This window comes from Equus asinus, chromosome 2, assembly GCF_041296235.1.
Source record: "Equus asinus isolate D_3611 breed Donkey chromosome 2, EquAss-T2T_v2, whole genome shotgun sequence".
NCBI classification, from domain to species: Eukaryota; Metazoa; Chordata; class Mammalia; order Perissodactyla; family Equidae; genus Equus; species Equus asinus.
The window spans coordinates 155,522,602-155,541,356 of record NC_091791.1 but is presented as its reverse complement, the minus strand read 5'-3'; the positions used below and the strand labels follow the sequence as shown (position 1 = coordinate 155,541,356).

Genomic DNA, 18,755 nt, shown 5'->3' with positions numbered 1-18,755 from the left:
CCAATGAAGCTGTTCCTGAAAAACCAAAAGGAGTGTGGTAGTTGGCACATCTTGACATTGACCTTTGAAACTTTATTTTTCAGGTTCCTTTTGCAAGATATGTGGCAAGAAATAATATACTGAATTTAAAACGGTAAGAGACAATGGGGGTTTCATGTGGTGGATGTGGGAAAGAAACTAAGGAAGATTCTTACACAGTGAACAATTTTGGGTTTAAAGTATTGAGCATGGAATATGGTCAAAAAGCCCAGCCACGGTACCCCTTTCTCCAAGGTGATGGGCACTGACGGCCTTCTCTTGAGAAGGAATGGAGCCGGTGAACAGGCACCCCGAAGCTCCTGCCATCTATTCTGTGCCTTCTACATGTCCGCAGGCAACATAACTAATTATTAACAAATGGTCGCTTGAAGAAAACATCTGGCATCTGGCTGTTCTTGATCACAGATGGCCCCTTTTAAAATTTAACTGAAGGGACAAATGGCCAGTGATCTCTGTGTGAAAACTGCCTACGCAGGTAACTGAACAAAGGCTGCCTGTAGAGAAGTGGCGTAAACCCAGCGCGAGTGCTGAACACTGAGAACCTCCAGGCCCTCAGCGTGGGGAAAGGTTTTCTGTGCGTGCAGATACCCCCGGGGTCTGACACTGCGAGCTTCGTCAGCTGGAGCAGTATTGTTGTCCACAAGGCACCCCACTGCAAGCTCCTTTTCCTCAACTGAAGCAAAAGCTCTGTACGTGCTGGTATTCTCAGCTGCAAGTGAACAATTGGTAGTCGTAGTCCTAAAATGTGGGCGTCACTGTGTAGAAATAAGCACTTAAGGTGAAATTACTTTTTTGCATAATTTCATCTCTATTTCAGACATTAAAAAAAAAATTTAACCCCCATGGTTTACTAGTGGGAAACCTAGGAATTGGAACCTATATCACAAGGCAAGACTGTTCTGGGCAAATCTGTCTTTAAGCATTCTTGGTCACACCACTGATTTATTTTTTTGTATTTGTTTCTTTTATCTCGTTCAACAATCTCTTACTCATATTTGATTCCAGTAAACAGTGACCTAGAAATCCGGGTTTCTCTCTCCAGATACTGCATAGAACGTGTGTTCAGACCTCGCAAGTTAGACCGATTTCATCCCAAAGAACTTCTGGAATGTGCATTTGATATTGTCACCTCTACCACCAACAGCTCCCTGCCGACTGCTGAGATCATCTACACTATCTACGAGATCATCCAAGAGTTTCCAGCACTTCAGGTGCCTTTCCATGTCCTAACCTTGCGAGATTCTCCCGCTGGCATCCTTCCCCAGATGAGGGATGACAGAACTGGTACAGAAGTGCCCCTCAGAGTGTGCTGGCAGGGAACCACGTTTTTACTAAAGTGACTGAAAAGACTTTGATGTTACTTCTGAGGTTCAGCTCAAGCTCTTGTCTCTGTCTTGCCAGGAACAGATTTTGGTTTTGTCTGTTTTGTTTTCAGGGAAGGGTGTTGTTTCTCTGCCCATTCTTCCAAAACGCAAGAAATTAAGCTAAGATTCCTAGGATGCTATTAGCTTGTTCATACTCCGTTCAGAACCCTTGGTGGCTCCCTCCTACACACAACCTTTCAGCTCCCTAACTTCACTTTTCATCAGGTTTGCATACTACCTGGCCAGGGGAGGCTGCCTCTGGCACAACGGTTTGCTCTCCCCAGGCCTTCCCTCCCCATCCCACACACATGCCCTGTCCACTCCCACCGTTGTGCCATCAGTCACGGTGTTCCCTTGTCTAAAAAGACTTCTCCACCCAGCCATGGTTTGGGTCCTTTCTCCCCAGGAAGCCTGACTGCTCCCCCATCTTCGGGCCAGGCCGTTTCTTCTCAGCTCTCGCAACACTTGAGAGGAGACATCACCTGCTTCTTTGAGTTGTGTTAGTTGTGAGTTGTTCAAGCAGAGTGTGCCCCTTCAGGGCAGGGCCTGTGTGTCCACTTTTCTGTACACCCTGCTGCACCCAGCTCAGCACACAGCTCGCCACTCTCTGAATGCTCATTAATCGGCTGTGTGGACAAGGTAACAGTAAGTCTTCCTCAGCCCTGCTTGGAAGTCAGTGTTACTCCCGGAGCACATCCTCTCCCTCTTTGAAATCTGTGTGAATTCACTCAGGCTTTTTAACACAGCTGAAGGGCAGAGTATTTTTGATGCATATAATAAAGCGTTAAATTATGTTACACTCTTCGACTACAATAAAGTAAAAAGAATGTGTATGAAAACATAAACTGGAAGGCAATATGCTAAAATTCAATCTTTTATATTTAATCCTTCCATGTGTTAGGATGGTAAATTAGTGGTAAGATTCTAGATTTGGTCATGTACTTATGTTGCTTTTATAATGAAAATCATTTTTTTCTGTACTCTAGAAAAGAAATTACAGCATTTACTTGAACCATACCATGTTATTGAAAGCAGTACTCTTATACTGTGGGATCCCAGAAGATAAACTCAGTCAAGTCTACGTTATTCTGTATGATGCCGTGGTGAGCATTTAATTACTTTGACTTAGTACTGAAGGATAATAGTAACAGTGCATAAACCTTTTCTTACTGAGGTAACCATAAAACTGAGCTGCGAGTTTGCTCTCCGTCCCTCATTGCTCTCAGGTAAGAGAACCGATGGCTTTGACTGTGTCAAGAGTTAACACTGATCTTGGTGAGCTTTTATTCCACACTAAGCCTTATACCACTAGTGACCCCCAGGGTGTTTTTTTTTTAAGAGTAACTTCTGATTTTAAAAGATCAAATTATCTTATTTAATTTGTAAGATAATGAAGTTCTTCACTAACATTCTTGAGGCAAAAAATCACTAAGTAATTGGTCCTGTTACTTGCCAGGAATAACCTTCATTGAGCGCCTACCCATGAGCCAGGCATCGTTCCAAGCTCTTCACATGGGTTAACTCACTCCCTCCTCACCACAAGTGCTGTTATTTTCCTGTTTTCACAAAGGCCAAGAGAAGGGAGTGTTAGTATTGACAATAAAAGACTTATTATGCCCTGCCCGTAATTCTTCCAACCTGCCTGTGCTTATCATAGAGTCATTTATAGCTATGGATTGGTGAATTGGGGGAGAGTGGTTCAGACCATTGCTGAAGCCTCATTTACCACCTCCTTCCTGTGGGACTGGGCAGCGGCACCTCCAGTTACTCTTCCTAATTTAACCACATCGTAGTATTTATTATTCTATGGTGCATGCAGGGCCTGGAGGGGGAACACTGAAATTTTTAAAGAGTGTTATATTATGGCGTTGGGATGGATGTAAATGCTTACCTGTTCTAATTTATTTTCATGTTAAGTGTTTTTATAATAAATAAGAGGCATCCAGAAGATTCAATAACTGGCAGTGCCAGACAACCTATGATGAAGACAGAATGAATAGTGGAAGTCCATATGGCTCATTGTTTTTATACACCAGCAGGCTTAACTAGCTTTTCTTTCATCTGGCGGGTACACGTCAAGGGCCCTAAGTTTACTGTTTGTTTCTTTGTGGTTCTCTCCTCCTCCCAAAGTGCTGCTGTTGTTTGGCAGTGACAGATACAGTAGAATGTCAGTCAAACACTAGACAAACCTCAGGGGCTGTGCAGAGGGACTTCAGGCCATTCTTGTTCGTATCCCGCAGCCTGGCTGCCAGCATGGGATGCAGTGCTCAGAGCCTGTCGGTCCGTGGTTTTGGTCAGGGGAACACGGGTCACTTGACTCCCTCCCCACCCAGACACACACCCTGGTGAAGCCTGTCCAACTCTGGACGCCTCTCCACTCATCAAGTGCAGCTTTCCCCTTTTTAATTCTTTATGTCAGGGTTTTTCAAATTTTAAAATAATGTTAGTTATAGTTTTATGTGAATTGGGGAAAAAAAATGTTTTTTAATCACAGAATTAACCCATCCTTCATGATCAGGAGCAATTTTGTCCACAGTGAAGGCTACGTTTGTCAGATTTAGCCTGGAAATTGTATCTTGTTCAGGGCCAAATTTGGTCACTCTCATTGTTACTTTTTTCTCCTACATTAGACAGAAAAGCTGACAAGGAGAGAAGTGGAAGCTAAATTCTGTAATCTGTCTTTGTCTTCTACTAGTGTAAGTACCTTCTAACAGTGCCATTACTGCTTTCTCTGTAATTCTGTGATACCAGAAAATGTCACCAAATTCTTGCTGTGGTAAGGGAGCAGTACTTCCTGCCGCCTCACAGACAGTTTTTCCCTTGAGCATTAATAGGCACCATGGCAACCTCTGAGATTAGGGGAAGAGAGAAACCAGAGCTGTGATCAGAGAGTGCCTCTCCAGGCTGCTGCGTACTGTGCTGGAATCATCCTGTTCTTTCTCCATCACCAGATACTTCGCTTTCGCACCCCTTGTAGAGGCCGCGCTTGGGAGCGCCTCCTGCTGAGCAGATCTAGTACTGGTTGTCCTCTTCTCAAGTAGATCCTGGGGGACCAGAGTGAGGCACGGAGCTCTGCAGCTTCATTTGGGTATCTGCCCACCCCCGACCCCACCCAACCCCGGGCTTCTAACCCCTCAGAGTTGAATTAGAGCTTTCGCTTTTCTGGTACATTTCCTACTCCTGCAATCTTGCATTTGATCCCGTTGGCAAAGCGGGAAGTCTCCCAGGGTAAACAGGCTTGTTGTGTTCTCTCTACAGGTGTCATATTGGTCCCAGATCTTTGGCATAGTAACCCACACTTAACAGAGTCGCTCTGAAAAGCAGATGACAGCAGCGATTTCTTACCTTTTCCTAAATATTTATATAAGAAGAGTGGGTTTTGGGTTTTTTTTTTAACTTTCCCAGCACCCTTCTAGCCCTTGGTCTGACCCTCAGTTACATGATGCTGTGGTGATCAGCAGAATTCACATATTGGGTGGATTAAAATATGACTGTGCACAGGCCGGGCAGAGTCACTTGATCTTTGGGACACCTACAGCGTGGCAGGCACAGTGCTGGGGGTATCGAGGGGGAAGTGGGAGAGTCCATGGTCTGCGTTCAACTCCTTAATTCATGCCAGCCCTGCAAAACCATGAGGTGGTCGTGCAGCGTACATCTGCCCTCAGCTCTTTAAAACACAGCTTTCACGGGGCACGCGATGACCACAGTCTAAAGAAATCACTCATCCAGTTTTCAGGGAGGGAAAGTAAAGTGGATACATAGCACTAGGAGTTCCAGAAACTAAGCCAGCTTCCATTTTAAATGTTAAATATTGGAGGAGATATTAATGATACACAAAGTGACCCAATGGCATAATTTTCTATGAAGGACAGCATTTACATGATACCCTAGACGTATACACAGCACATACCTATGTGCAGAGAGAGGTCCATGAATAAATAGCACAAAGAATCTGCTTGAGGAACTGCCCCACCTGGTAATTTCTTACCTGAAGTTTCAAGCCAAAAATGTTTTTTGAACTAATGGCACATTTCAAAACGATTTCACACTTGTACATGATACATGTGTTGGGTGCTAAAATGCCACCTTCTTTTCTTTGGTCATTTGATGCTGATTAGCATTAATTCAGAGTTGTGTGTTTGATTAGTTTAAATGGAAAAAATTAGTATCTAATAAAAGCATTTGGTACTCTCATTACTTAAAAAGGGAATTCTGAGGATATCAGAAAAGGCAGTAGAAATATTGTAAAAGAGCTTCAGATATCTGCCCCAGTCTTCTTATTTTACAGACGGGGCACCTGAGGCCCAAAGAGATAGTGTGGCTTGTCTAAAGTTGATGGTAGGGTCAGGACCCAACCCTGGGGATGTTGACTCTAGTGCTCTGGTAATTTATAATGGGGTAATTTAATGTTAAAATGTTTGAGAAGAGATAGTGTTTTATTTTATTAAGAAGAAAAAAATAATTTTAAATCAGATATAATTTTAAATTTTAAAATGTTTATCTTTAGTAAAGAGATTATGAGAGATTTTAATACTTTTTGGACTTTTTAAAAGTACAAGTGATATATGATTATTATATTAAACTATAGTAAGCTGAGTCTTCATTCAGCTCTTAGTTTCCATGCGCCATTTGGTAGTTGAACCAGGTTCTGCTTGCCTGCAGTCTTAAATAGCTATAATTTCATTTCTTAATAATTTCCACTTTAGCTTCCAGAAGTTTTCTTTCTGGTTTTATGATCATAGTTATTTCCTCCTTCACCTGCTGTGTGCCTGGGGCTCTGCCTGGCCCACAGATGGATAATCGCTAGCCACTGCACTCTCCTGGGAAAGACAGTGCATAGCTGGTGAGAGCTGGGCTTTGGGATCAAGGTCCAAGCCAGAGGGAGGGAAGGATCAGGAGGCTGCCTGTAGGAGATGACATCCAAGCTGCATCTCAAGGCTACAAGTAGGAACTATTCAAGTAAAGAAAGGAGAGGGAATTTCTGGCTGATTCAGTATGGTATTAGAATGAGTCAGACTTTGCCTTCCTGTCCCTCATTTATGTGCCTGCACTAATGGGAATTCATGAGAGTCAGGAAGGTAAAGAGGAACAATGCTGGCTTGAAAATGTATAAAGGAGGCTCTGCTAGTGCCAAGGTCGGCTCTGCTGGGGTCGGCATGAAATGTAAGTGTGTGACTAAATAACTGAGTAGGTGCCTAGAGAGCTTCTGTGAGGTGCTTTAGAGTTATTGGAAAGGGTAATCCTTAGTTGGGGTTGCAGTAAAGACTAAAATTACCTTTGACCACAAAGTCCGCCCTCTTGGAGTGTACGAAACACAGTGTAGCGTGAGCCTCCCCCGCAGCGGCTTGGAAGCTAACGGCGCCTCTTTGCTTTCCAGCTGTGTCGACTCTACAGATTTATTGAGCAGAAGGGAGATTTGCAAGATCTGACACCAACAATAAATTCGTTAATAAAACAGAAAACAGGCATTGCCCAATTGGTGAAGTATGGCTTAAAAGATCTAGAGGAGGTTGTTGGACTGCTGAAGAAACTTGGCATAAAGCTACAGGTTTGGCCCCTGTCTGATTCTGGCAGTATAGATTTGTAGCATTAATAACAGCACCGCGGGGAAACGGGTTTTATTTCATTAACGCTAGTAAGTGTTTTATTTTTCCAGAACTCTGCTTTCTACCTTTTGGAACATTTGATAGCTAGTAATAATTTGGCTTAAATCAGAATTTCTTTGCAAGCATCACAATTCCTGTTGTGCAGCAAATGTCAGCCTCAGAGAAGTGGTTATTCTGGAAGAGAGCAGAGTTTCTTACTTGGCAGGCTATAGTTAAACAGACTTTGTGCCAAATCGTACTGAATATTTGGTTTAAGCTAAGTAGATTGTTCTGACGCTATTGATGGAAAACAGTGCCCTGGATACGGTTGTGTGGCCTTTCACTTCACAGGTCTTGATCAATTTGGGCTTGGTTTACAAGGTGCAGCAGCACAACGGAATCATCTTCCAGTTTGTGGCATTCATCAAACGGAAGCAGAGGGCCACCACAGAAATCCTTGCAGCTGGCGGCAGATATGACCTGCTGGTAAGGGCTTGCCCTGTATCTGTTGATTTATTCTGGCTTAATTTCCTTTCTTCTTTAACTTGTTATTTTGAAATTTTTCAAACTTACAGAAAAGTTGAGCCAATAGTATAATGCGATGTTTATAATAATTGTCTATCTTTCATCTAGGAATAGAAGTGTATTGTGAATCACATTTCTAATGTTTTCAACTTTTATTTTAAAATAACTAGGTTTACAGGAAGTTGCAAAGATAGTACAGAGTGGTCTTGTGTGCCTTTCGCTCAGGTCCCTTGAATGGTTAAGCCTGGCATAACTATAATAAAATACCAAAACGAGGAAATGGGTCCACTGTACATGACTAATTCTGGCCATTTTATCACATGCGTAGATTCCCATAACCACCACCACAATCGAGATACAAAGCTGTTCTGTCACCACAAAGATCTGTTTTTGAACATTTACCAGTTCAAATGAAGGGTAGAACCTTGTCTCCCTTGAAGTCCCTTTACCCCAACCACTGCATGCCTTAAGATCCACATCAGACAGTGTCTTGCTTTTTGCTTCGACTGTCAAACTCTGAGAAGCTCAAGAGGAGAAGAAAGTCTATTGTATTCACCCAATAAGGGGGTGGGGGGAGCATTACCTCTGGGCAGATACGACAGTCCTGGCTCCCCACGTCATCTTCTCTGATGCCACCCTGCCGGGGCTTGGTGGGAGGCCTCCTTACATCTGGATAGGGGTGGATGTGTAGGCCCCACTCAGCCTTTGCTGGCAGGAGTGGGCCTGTGCTTTTCTCTGTGGTGTTTGGCTGGAGCAGGGCGCAGCTTGTCGGAAAGCTTTCTGTCCTGCCGAGGTGCCCCTTTCTCGGTCTTTTGGCCAGAGAGAGCAGGTTTCCCTGGGCCCTTTTTGTTGGTTCTCCTTGGCATTTCTGGGTTGCCGGTTTCTCTAGCACCCAATCCAGGATAGGTGAGGCCAAGACCAAACCCAGGGAACTCACTGTGTGCCCTGTGGTTCCTAGCCAGTCTGCCACCTTCTCTCTGCTTCAGAGTCTTCTTAGGTTTGTTTTCTATGTAATGACCAGGATTTTTCGCTGTATTTATTAGCAAGAGTAATAGGGAGAAGTGTATCTACCCATCTTTGTCTAGAACCAAAACCTATGTATGTAATTTAAAATTGTCTAGTAACATAAACTAAGTAAAAAGAAACAAGTGGAATTAATTTTAATAATATATTTTATTTAACCCAATAAATCCAAAATGATTATTTCAATGTAATCAAAAATTTAAAAGTTATTAAGGAGCTATATTCCATTGTTTTTTTCCTTTCTGTTTGCAGTCAGCATTTATTTAACCCAATATACCCAAAATACTTTTTCAACATGTAATCAAACATCTAAAAATTATTAATGAACTATTTTACATTCTTTTTGTTTTCATTCTGAGTCTTCACAACAGTGTGTATTTTACATATACAGCACATGTCCATTCGGATCAGCCATATATCAAATCCTCAAGCCACATGTGGCCAGTGGCTGCCACGTTGAATGGTGCAGATCTGGATCCAACACTGTTAACATTTTCCTAAATCACATGCCTCCTTGCTTCTCTCTCTCTTGCTGCATGCGTGCGCACACACACTTCTTTTTGTTGAACCCTTTGATAAGTTGCTGACAGAGCGTGTATCCTGTAGTCATTGCTTTCCCCATAATCATGGTTTCTTCTCCGTTTCATAACCAGAGCTGTGTGTTTCTCTCCACAGATTCCCCAGTTTAGAGGACCACAGGCTCTGGGGCCAGTTCCCACTGCCATTGGGGTCAGCATAGCTATAGACAAGATATCTGCTGTTGTCTCCAACATGGAAGAACCTGTAAGTTCCGGCTGTGCTTTTCAGCGTGCTTTGAGTTCTCTCTCATTTTGTAGTCGTTTACCTGGGGCCCCAGATGTGGCAGCTCCAGACTGAAGGTTTGGGAGATTATCTGTGCTGTGATAAACAAGCCCAAGACCTGATGTCAGTCCTTGCATTTCAGTCCTTCACCTCTAGCTGAGGGACCTTAGACAATCTTCCATCCTTTCCTGGCCTTGTTCTCCTCGTCTGTAACGCACTATGTGTATGTGAGATGGTATAGTTGTTAACAGACTCCTATCAAAGCCCCCTCGTTCACATATCCTGCTGTAATCTACAAAGCTAGAAATATGTTCTTTTTTCCTTTGTGTTTCAGGCAAGACTAGTTTTTCTAGAGGAAAAGAATGTCTTCCTGAGAGCTTAGGGTAGTTGAAATAATTCCTATCTTAAAGACTAACATAAGGTTTTTTGACTATGTCATTTTTTTTTTTTACTATGTCATTTTGGAGCAACGACGTCTGCACATGTGTTGCTGTACAAGATTTCAAGATCCCTGTCTTCTCATGAGTGCCACGGCCCTCCTGGTGCTGGTCCTGCCTACACACCCACAGTCTCGCTCCTCTAAACATAACCACTCTGTTTCTGATCCAGGTTACAGTAAGCTCTTGTGACCTCCTGGTCGTAAGCATTGGCCAGATGTCCATGTCCAGGGCCATCAACCTAACCCAGAAACTCTGGACAGCAGGAATCACCGCAGAAATCATGTACGACTGGTCACAGGTAATGACACGAGTGCCTGTGAGTGGAGTGCTCGCAGTCATGGCTTCAATGGCAGAGCACCCTCTGTGGCTTGAACTTCTCTCAGACTCTCTTGATCTCTGTAGTTAGAGTTGCTTCCTGTGTTCATTTCTGATTGCTGCAGTAACCCTGCCTCCTGCTCCTTTCACATCTCCTGCCAAGATGTTTCTGAAGCAGCTGCTGTCCATTTGTGTGTGTGTTATATGAAAATTCATATCAGAAGTATGCTGAGCAATAATTTTTAATCATTTGACAGACCAATATCCTCTTCCATTTGTCTACTTGTTTCCTGAATTGTTAGGGAAGTGTTCTGTCCTACAGCGAAGCATAAGCCCAGTCGTGCTGGCTGCAGACCAGCACAGTGGCATCCCACAGGCTCCTCTGCTCTGGCTTCTTTGCTTTCTGCTTCCATTCTGCTTTTCACCTTTCCACTCTTCTTTTGTTGCCTTTGCTTTCCTCACAGGCCTTTTCACTCTGTGTGTGTATGTGTGTGTGTCTGTGTGTGTGTGTATTGGATAATTTTTGGCACCCTCCATCAAGAGTCGAAGCTTCTGAAACCCCCCTGCTGTGTCCTGACCACACTGATTGTCCGTGGCCCCTTAGAACAAGAGTGGAAGTAAGGAAAGCACAAGAGGTCTTCTTCCTCCTTTGAATTCTGTACTCTTCTTGCTTAATAGTTATAACCCCTAAAGTTGGCGTGTTTAGTAATTCACTTTGAGAGGAGAGCACAGTGTTTTCATTCCTTAATGACTTGAAGCCGCTCCAGGTGCTTTGTGTTTATTCATACACTGTGTGTGTGTGTGTGTGTGTTTGTTTCAGTCCCAAGAGGAATTACAGGAGTACTGCAGACATCATGAAATCACCTATGTGGCCCTGGTCTCAGATAAAGAAGGAAGCCATGTCAAGGTAAAGAGCAGAGGAAATCTTTCACAATTCAACAGATTTGCAAAACTCTGTATTAACTGTGGAGCACCCAAATCCCCACTGAGGCTCTGGCCTTCGATGTGGGTGGAAATCCATTACTTTGCTCTCCCTCTGAAATTCTGGGCATGTTATTGGAGAGAGTTTATAAAATAAGGAGGAGAGAATCTCAATCTGAACACTTTCCTTAGAGCTTAAAAAAATAAAAAACTTGCTGTAATTTTTTCCTACTTTTCTCCCCCGTTCTCTTTTTCCATCTAAGAAAATAAGAATAATAACTAGAGTTGATACCTGCTGACTGGCATATCCTCTGGCTGCTTACTAACTAGTTTTACTATGTTGCATTTAACTAAAAACGCTCATAACCTTTATTTCTGTTTTTAAAGGAAAAAATCAAAATCAACATTTTCCCCCTTGTTTTTCTCTTATAATGTCTTTGTTGGTTTTGATATCAGGGTAATGTTGGCTTCATAAAGTGAGTTGGAGTTTTCTGGAAGATTCTGTCTAGAACTGGTATTCTTTCCTCCTCAAATATTTGGTAGAATTCATCAGTAAAGCCACATGGGCCTAGAGATAGAGCTCATTCAGGTTGCCTCTGTCTTCTCGAGTGAGTTTTAAACGGTAATTTTTATCTTTCCCAGAATGTTTCTTGTTTCATCTAAGTTTTCAAATATTCCCATGTTATCCTTCCACTCTCTGTAGGATCTCTCGTTATGTCACTCTTTCATTCCTGATATTGGTCATTTATGTCTTCCTTCCTTTTTTCCTGATCTGTGTGGCTAGAGGTTTATCAATTTTACCTGTCTTTTCAGAGAACCACCTTTTGATGTCATTGATTTTCCTCTATTTTGTGTTCCTTTGTTTTCTATTTTATTGATTTCCATTCTCATCTTTGTTATTTTCTTTATTCTGCTATCTTTGGATTTAGTTTATTCTTTTTCTAGTTTCTTAGATAGAACTTTAGATCAGGAGTTGACAGACTACAACCTGCAGGCCATATCTGACCCACAGTTTATTTTGTATGGCCTGTCAGCTACAAATTGTTTTTATATTCTTTGTTAAAAAAAAAAGAAAAGAAAAGAAAGGGCTGACCTGGTGGGGTAGTGGTTAAGTTCACACACTCCACTTTGGCAGCCCAGGGTTCACAGGTTCGGATCCGGGGCGCAGACCTAGCATCGCCCATCAAGCCATGCTCAGCTGTGTCCCACATAAAATGGAGGAATATTGGCACAGATGTTAGTTCAGTGACAATCTTCCTCAAGCAAAAAGAGGGATATTGGCACAGATGTTAGCTCAGGGCCAATCTTGCTCACAAAGAAAAAAAAAGAATAATGTGACAGATACAGTGTGTGACCTGGAAAGCCTAAAATGTTTACTATCTGGCCCTTTACAGGAAAAAAATTGGCTGGTACCTGGCTTAGATCATTGATTTTAGATTTTCTTGTTTTCTAAGCATAAGCATTTAATCCTATAAATTTCACTCTAAGTACTGCCTTAGTTGTATACCACACATTTTTATGTACAGTGCATTCATTTTCATTCAGTTCAGAATATTTTCTAACTTCCTTGATGATTTCTTCTTTGATCCATAGGTTTAGAAGTGTGCAGTTTAATTTCCAATTATTTGGGTATTTCCCAGATGTCTTTCATTAATGATTTCTAATTTAATTCCTTTGCACTCGGAGAACATACTCTGTATGATTTCAACCCTTTAAATTTTATTGAGACATGTTTTTAAGTCCAATATATGGTCTGTTCTTGTGAATGTTTCATGTACACTTGAAAAGAATGTGTATCCTGCATTGTCAGAAGATGTTTGATAAATATCAACTAGGTCACCTTGGTTGATAGTGTCCCTAAGTCATCTATATCTTTACTAATTGTTTTGTCTATTTGTTCCATCAGTTACTGAGAGAGGAGTGTTGAAATCTCCAGCTGTAATTGTAGATTTATCTATTTGTCCTTTTAGTTCTATCAGTTTTTGCTTCATGTACTTTGAACCTCTATTATTCTGTGAATACACAGAATTTAGGATTTTATATCTTCTTGATGAATTGACCTCTTTATCATTATGAAATCATTATGCAATATCATCATTATCTTTATCCCTGGTGACATTTCTTGTTCTGAACTCTTTTGGTTAGTGTTTGCATGACGTCTTTTTCCATCCTATTTTTGTCTTTATGTTTGAAGTGGAAGTTCCTTAGAAACAGTCACTAGTTGAGTTTTGCTTTTTTATTCACTCTGACAATCCCTGCCTTTTAATTGTGGTGGTTAGACCATTTATATGTAATGCAATTATTGAAATGGTTGAGTTTAATCTACCATTTTACTGTTTGTTTTCTGTTTGTTCCATCTGTTCTTTTTTCCATTTTTTCTCTTTCCACACCTTCTTTTAGATTTTTTTATTATTATTCCATTTTATCTCTACTGTTGGTTTACTGACTATAATTCTGTGTTTTGGGTGGGATTTTTTTTAGTGACTTCTCTAGGGTTTATAGTATACATCTTTAACTTACTACAATCTCCCTTCAAAAAATATGGTATGCCTTCACATATAGTGTAAGAACCTTACAAAGAATGCTTCCATTTCTCCTCTCTCATCCTTTGCACTATTGTTGCCAAACAATACATTGTTAATACTTTGGTTTTAATTAGTCAGTTATCTTTTAAAGAGGTTTATAAATAAGGAGGGAAGTGTCTTTTATTTTTATCCATATATTTGCCATTTCTGGAACTGTTTCTTTCTTTGTGATAGCATTCTGATTTCATTTCCCTTCTGCCTAAGTTAGTGCAGGTCTGCTGGTGATGAATTCTCTCAGCTGTTATTTGTGTGAAAAAGTCTTCATTTCATTTCATTTTTGAAAGTTATTTTTGCTAGGTATAGAAATCAATATTTACATTTTTCTTCTTTTTGCACATTGAAGATGTGTTTCATTGTCTTCTGACCTATAGTTTCTGTTAAAAAGTCTGCTTTGATCCTCTGTATGTAATATATCTTTTTTAATTTTCCGGCAGCATTTAAGATTTTCTTTCATCACTGGTTTTCTGCGATTCAAATATGTGCTTTAGTGAGGTATTCTTTAGTTTCTAATATTTGGTATTCATGGGGCTTCTTTGACTTGTAAATTTATAATACTCATCAAATTTGGAAAATTTTCCAACATTTTTTCAAATATTTTTCTTTCTCTGCCTTTTCCTTCTGGGACCCTAATTATAGTATGTTAATCATTTGATATTGCCTCACAGCTCATTGACTCTCTCTTTTTGTTTTGTTCTGTTTTCTTCTGCCTTTCTCTGTTTTTTTTTGTTTTTGAGGAAGATTAGCCCTGGGCTAACTACTGCCAATCCTCCTCTTTTTTTCTGAGGAAGACTGGCCCTGAGCTAACATCCATGCCCATCTTCCTCTACTTTATACATGGGATACCTACCACAGCATGGCATTTTGCCAAGTGGTGCCATATCCGCACCTGGGATCCAAACCAGCGAACCCCGGGCCGCCGAGAAGCAGAACGTGAGAACTTAACCATTGTGCCACCGGGCTGGCCCCCCCTCTCTGCTTTATTCTGGGTCAGTCACTGATCTTTACTGCAATATCTAATATGCTCTTAATCCCATTCACTGCATTTCTTATTTCAGATATCACATTTTTTTCATCTATACAAGTTACGTTAGTCTTCCATTTTTCTCATCATGGTTCTTGTTTCTTTTACATTCTTTATAAGATTTGTAATAGTTGTTTTAAGGTACTTGTCTACTAATTCCATCATTCGGGGTTTGTTTTTATCTGTTGATGTTTCCTGGTTATCAGTCGTATTTTCCTACCACTTGGCATGCCTAATAATGTTTGATTGGTTGTTGGACATTATGAATTTTACATTTTTGGATGCTAGATTTTCTTATGTTTCTATAAATACTGTTGGGCTTTTTTCTGGGATGCAGTTAAGATCCTTGTACAGTCGTGCATCACTTAACGACAGGGATACATCCTGAGAAATGCATCATTAGGCGATTATGTTGTTGTGCAACCATCAGAGTATACTTACAAAAACCTAAATGGCATAGCCTACTACACACCTAGGCTATGTGGTACTGATCTTATGGGACCAAAGTCTTACATGCGGTCTGTTGTTGACCGAAACATCATTATGCAGCGCGTGACTGTATTCTGTTTGATCATTTCCAGGCTTTGTTTTAAGCTTTGTTAGGGCAGGTCCAGGGCAGCTTTTAGTCTAGGCCTAATTTAGCCCCATTTCTAAGGCAGTTTCCTTTGAAGGATTCTGCCTTGTGTATTATGAGGTCTCTCTACTCGGGTAAGAACAAGAACTATTCCCAGCCCTGTGAGTTCCAGAAATTATTATGCCCGCTCATTTCTAGTGGCTGTTTCCCCAGCCTTGGATAGTTTCCTCTCACCCACGTACAGATCAGTTCTCTGCCAAAGATGTGAGTGGACTCCTCTGCAGAGCTTCAGAAATCTATCTTTCTCTGAGTGTATAGCTCTCCTCTTCAGTCCTCTGCCCCAAAGTTTCTAGCTAACATGGCTTACCTAAACTCCAGTCTGTCTCCCCAGCTCAGCAAGACTCCTGGTCTCTGTTTGGGTTCCCCTGCCCTGCACTGCAGTCTGCAGACTTCCTCAGCACAGCGTCCTGGGGCACTTGTAGACTCACTTTGTTTCCCTTCTCTCAGGAATCATAGTCCTCCACTGGTTGTTGTCCAATGTCTGAAAACCATCGTTTATATGTTCTGTCTGGTTTTCTGTTTGTTTAAGGCAGGAGGACAATTCTTGTAGTAGTTAATCCTTCATGGGCAGATTTGGAAGTCACCACTACTAGTCTTCTTGTTAGTCACAAAGGCATAAATGAGGGGCCGGGCCAATGGTGTAGTGGTTAAGTTCACGCATCCTGCTTCAGCAGTCCAGGGTTCACAGGTTCGGATGCCAGGCACAGACCTAAACACCGCTTGTCAAGCTATGCTGTGGCAGCATCCTACATACAAAATAGAGGGAGATTGGCTCAGGGACAATCTTCCTCACCAAAAAAAACAAAAAACAAAAACGTAAATGACCCTGAGTTCCACTAATCAAGCCTCTTCCAGAGCAGTGATTACTCCTGAAATATTACCAAGAAATGACCATCTCACCTCTGCTGGATAATTCCAGTGTCATAACACACTGCTAGAATGATTAGCAAATTTTGAAAACTTGAATCAGAATCTGCTTCCCAAAACTTAACTCACTGTTCCTAGTTCTTCCCTCTGGCATAATCAAGATAACAAGTCTAATTCTTCCTCGTTCTCTCAACTACCTTCAAATAGATTTTAGGAGACAGCTGCTATACCACTTCACGTGTCCTCTTTTCTAGCCTAAACATTCCAGTTATTTAAGCTATTCCTCATCACATGGTTTCCAGATCCTTGACCCTCCTACTTAACCTCCTCTAGACACTTAACTTTGTCAGTGTCTGTCTTTAAATGTGATACTAGAATTCTGCAGAACGCTCTGACTAAATGGGAAGGTTCTCTGAGCTCCCTCCATCCAGACCCCACAATTCTCCTAATACAGCCTGCAAATGAACTAATTCTTAGCAATCAGGTGGTTCTCTTGGCTCATACTGAATTTACCATCAACTAAAACCCGTTGGGCTTTTCAGAGTTATCGTCCTGTCTGGCCAGCCTTCTACAATGAGGACTTTAATTACACGACTTTAAATTTATCTCTGCAAATGTGATCTTGTTCATTTCAGTACATCATTCTTGCCTGTCCAGTTCTTTTGAATGTTGCTTCTGCCTAAGTTAATGGTGGGTCAATAGCATCACCTTCATGTTTGAAGGATGAGACATTACTTCGTTCATCCATTCAGCAAGTGCCTTTTAAGCAATCAGTGTGAGAGGGATTGAATTTAAGGCCATGAAGGATAGAGACACATTTAAGCCACAGGCCCTGCTGCCACAGATCCTGTAATCTGGTAAGGAACATAAGACATTTGTACCTGATTATGAGCTAGAAAATGCTAAATGGCATGAGAGTCCTGCAGAGACAGTTCTCTGAGGGTTCCTTGGCCTGGGAGGTTACTGCAGAAGGAGCAGGAAGTCTTCAGGTGGGGGTGGGATTTCTGCTGGACCCTCATGGGTGGGCAGGATATGAGTGTATGCCGAAAGGGCCTTTTAAGCAGAAATAGCAGCAATGGTGATGGTTTTTCAGTAAATTGTCCGAAAGATAGAGGCAGGCCAGCAGAGAACTACCCAGGTGTTATCCTGAATAGTCTATTTTGGGTGAAGCAGGATTGTAAAGAAGGGCACCTCAGCAGGAGAGAATGGTTCTCGCTAGAGCACGCAGAGCCAAGATGCCCAGCCAAGCAATTTGGACTTTATTTAGCAGCTAATGGGGAGCTCATGTATGTTTGGACAGAAGGGGACATCATCAGAGTTGTATTTGAGGAAAAATGAATCTGCATGGAAGTGTAGCATGGAATGGAGTGAAGGGAAATTGAAGACAGGGATAGCTGTGTGAAGAATATCCGGCTATCCCCAGCCCAGGTTGGGTGCTGGCTATTGGAATGAAGACAAAAGGTACCATGAAAGTGGGGTGACAGGACTTGGGTTTGGAGAGGAGAGGGGAGAAGTATAGAAACCTTGGCAGCTGACCAGAGGATGTGCAAGGGGAAGAATATGTGAAAGAATCAAATGGAATAGGAGCTGGTTCATCTTGGCTTTTTTTTTTAATTCTATCATCCATATTCTAGTCTAGAACAGGATTTCTCAACAGAAGCGCTTTGATATTTTGGGCCACTTAATTCTGTTGTAGGGGCTGTCCTGTGCATCGTAGGATGTTTAGTAGCATCCCTGGCCTCTACCCACTGGATGCCAGTAGCACCCTCCACAGTTGTCACAATCAAAAATGTCTCCAGGCATTGCCAACCATCCCATGAGGAGCAAAATTGCCCCGGTTGAGAATTGCTGACCTAAATAGTTGGTTTAGTAGTCTTACTGTGGTACTCCGACAGAAACCTCCAAATGATAGATCTCTTTTGTTCTTTTTAAGGTGAAGTCTTTTGAGAAGGAAAGGCAAACAGAGAAACGCGTGCTGGAGTCTGATCTTGTGGATCATGTTCTGCAGAAACTGAGAACTAAAGTCAGCGATGAAAAGACCATCAGGTAACTTAGTAAACGAAAGCCCAGAAAACCAGCTTCGACTATCTCTATAGAAGTTACGTACAGTTATTTTAAAAGTCAATTTGATCCTTTTGGGAAATAAAGATAGGGCAGGATAACGTTTAATGATTCATTCTATTGCTTCTGAATAACTCAGCAGTTTAATTATCTGACCTCCTATATAAGACTAATCATCTCTCACTTTCAAAGTTTGTTCTTCATAACATGTCAAAGACTATTTTATCATTTTGAAAGGCCTCAGGAGCCAAAATGTGTCTGCCATTATCTTACTTGGTCTGTTAATGAGCAAATTTCAGTAATATTTTGTCAACGTATTTGAAAGATATAATGTGTTCTGGGAAAAGATCTCATATACTCGTGATGGGAATGTAGATTGGTTCAGCTCTCTCAGTAGGAGTTTAACAAAGTAAGTTAAAAAGCCTTAAAACTAAAAAAAAAAGAAAAATGACCAGGCAATTTCACTTTCAGGAATTTATAGGAAAATTATTCCATGGGGATATGTATGAAGATGTCTATCAAGGCACTGTTTATAACAGCAGTTCTCAAACTTTTTGGTCTCAGAATCCCTTTA

The 18,755-nt window shown here is 41.5% G+C and overlaps 1 protein-coding gene across 2 annotated transcripts in view; it reads left to right on the top strand.

Annotated features, from left to right (window-relative positions):
- EIF2AK4 (eukaryotic translation initiation factor 2 alpha kinase 4) overlaps nt 1-18,755 on the top strand; it is a 97,263-nt gene that overhangs the window by 71,057 nt on the left and 7,451 nt on the right. For both annotated transcript variants that reach the window (XR_011500874.1, XM_014847337.3), the window contains exons 24-33: nt 84-133; nt 1,082-1,250; nt 2,390-2,506; nt 4,034-4,099; nt 6,781-6,951; nt 7,340-7,474; nt 9,212-9,319; nt 9,947-10,075; nt 10,913-10,999; nt 18,054-18,166. Coding sequence is in view for 1 of the 2 variants with exons in the window: in XM_014847337.3 (XP_014702823.3) it covers nt 84-133; nt 1,082-1,250; nt 2,390-2,506; nt 4,034-4,099; nt 6,781-6,951; nt 7,340-7,474; nt 9,212-9,319; nt 9,947-10,075; nt 10,913-10,999; nt 18,054-18,166 (1,145 nt within the window). In the remaining variant the exon portion in view is untranslated. The remainder of the gene's footprint in view (nt 1-83; nt 134-1,081; nt 1,251-2,389; nt 2,507-4,033; nt 4,100-6,780; nt 6,952-7,339; nt 7,475-9,211; nt 9,320-9,946; nt 10,076-10,912; nt 11,000-18,053; nt 18,167-18,755) is intronic.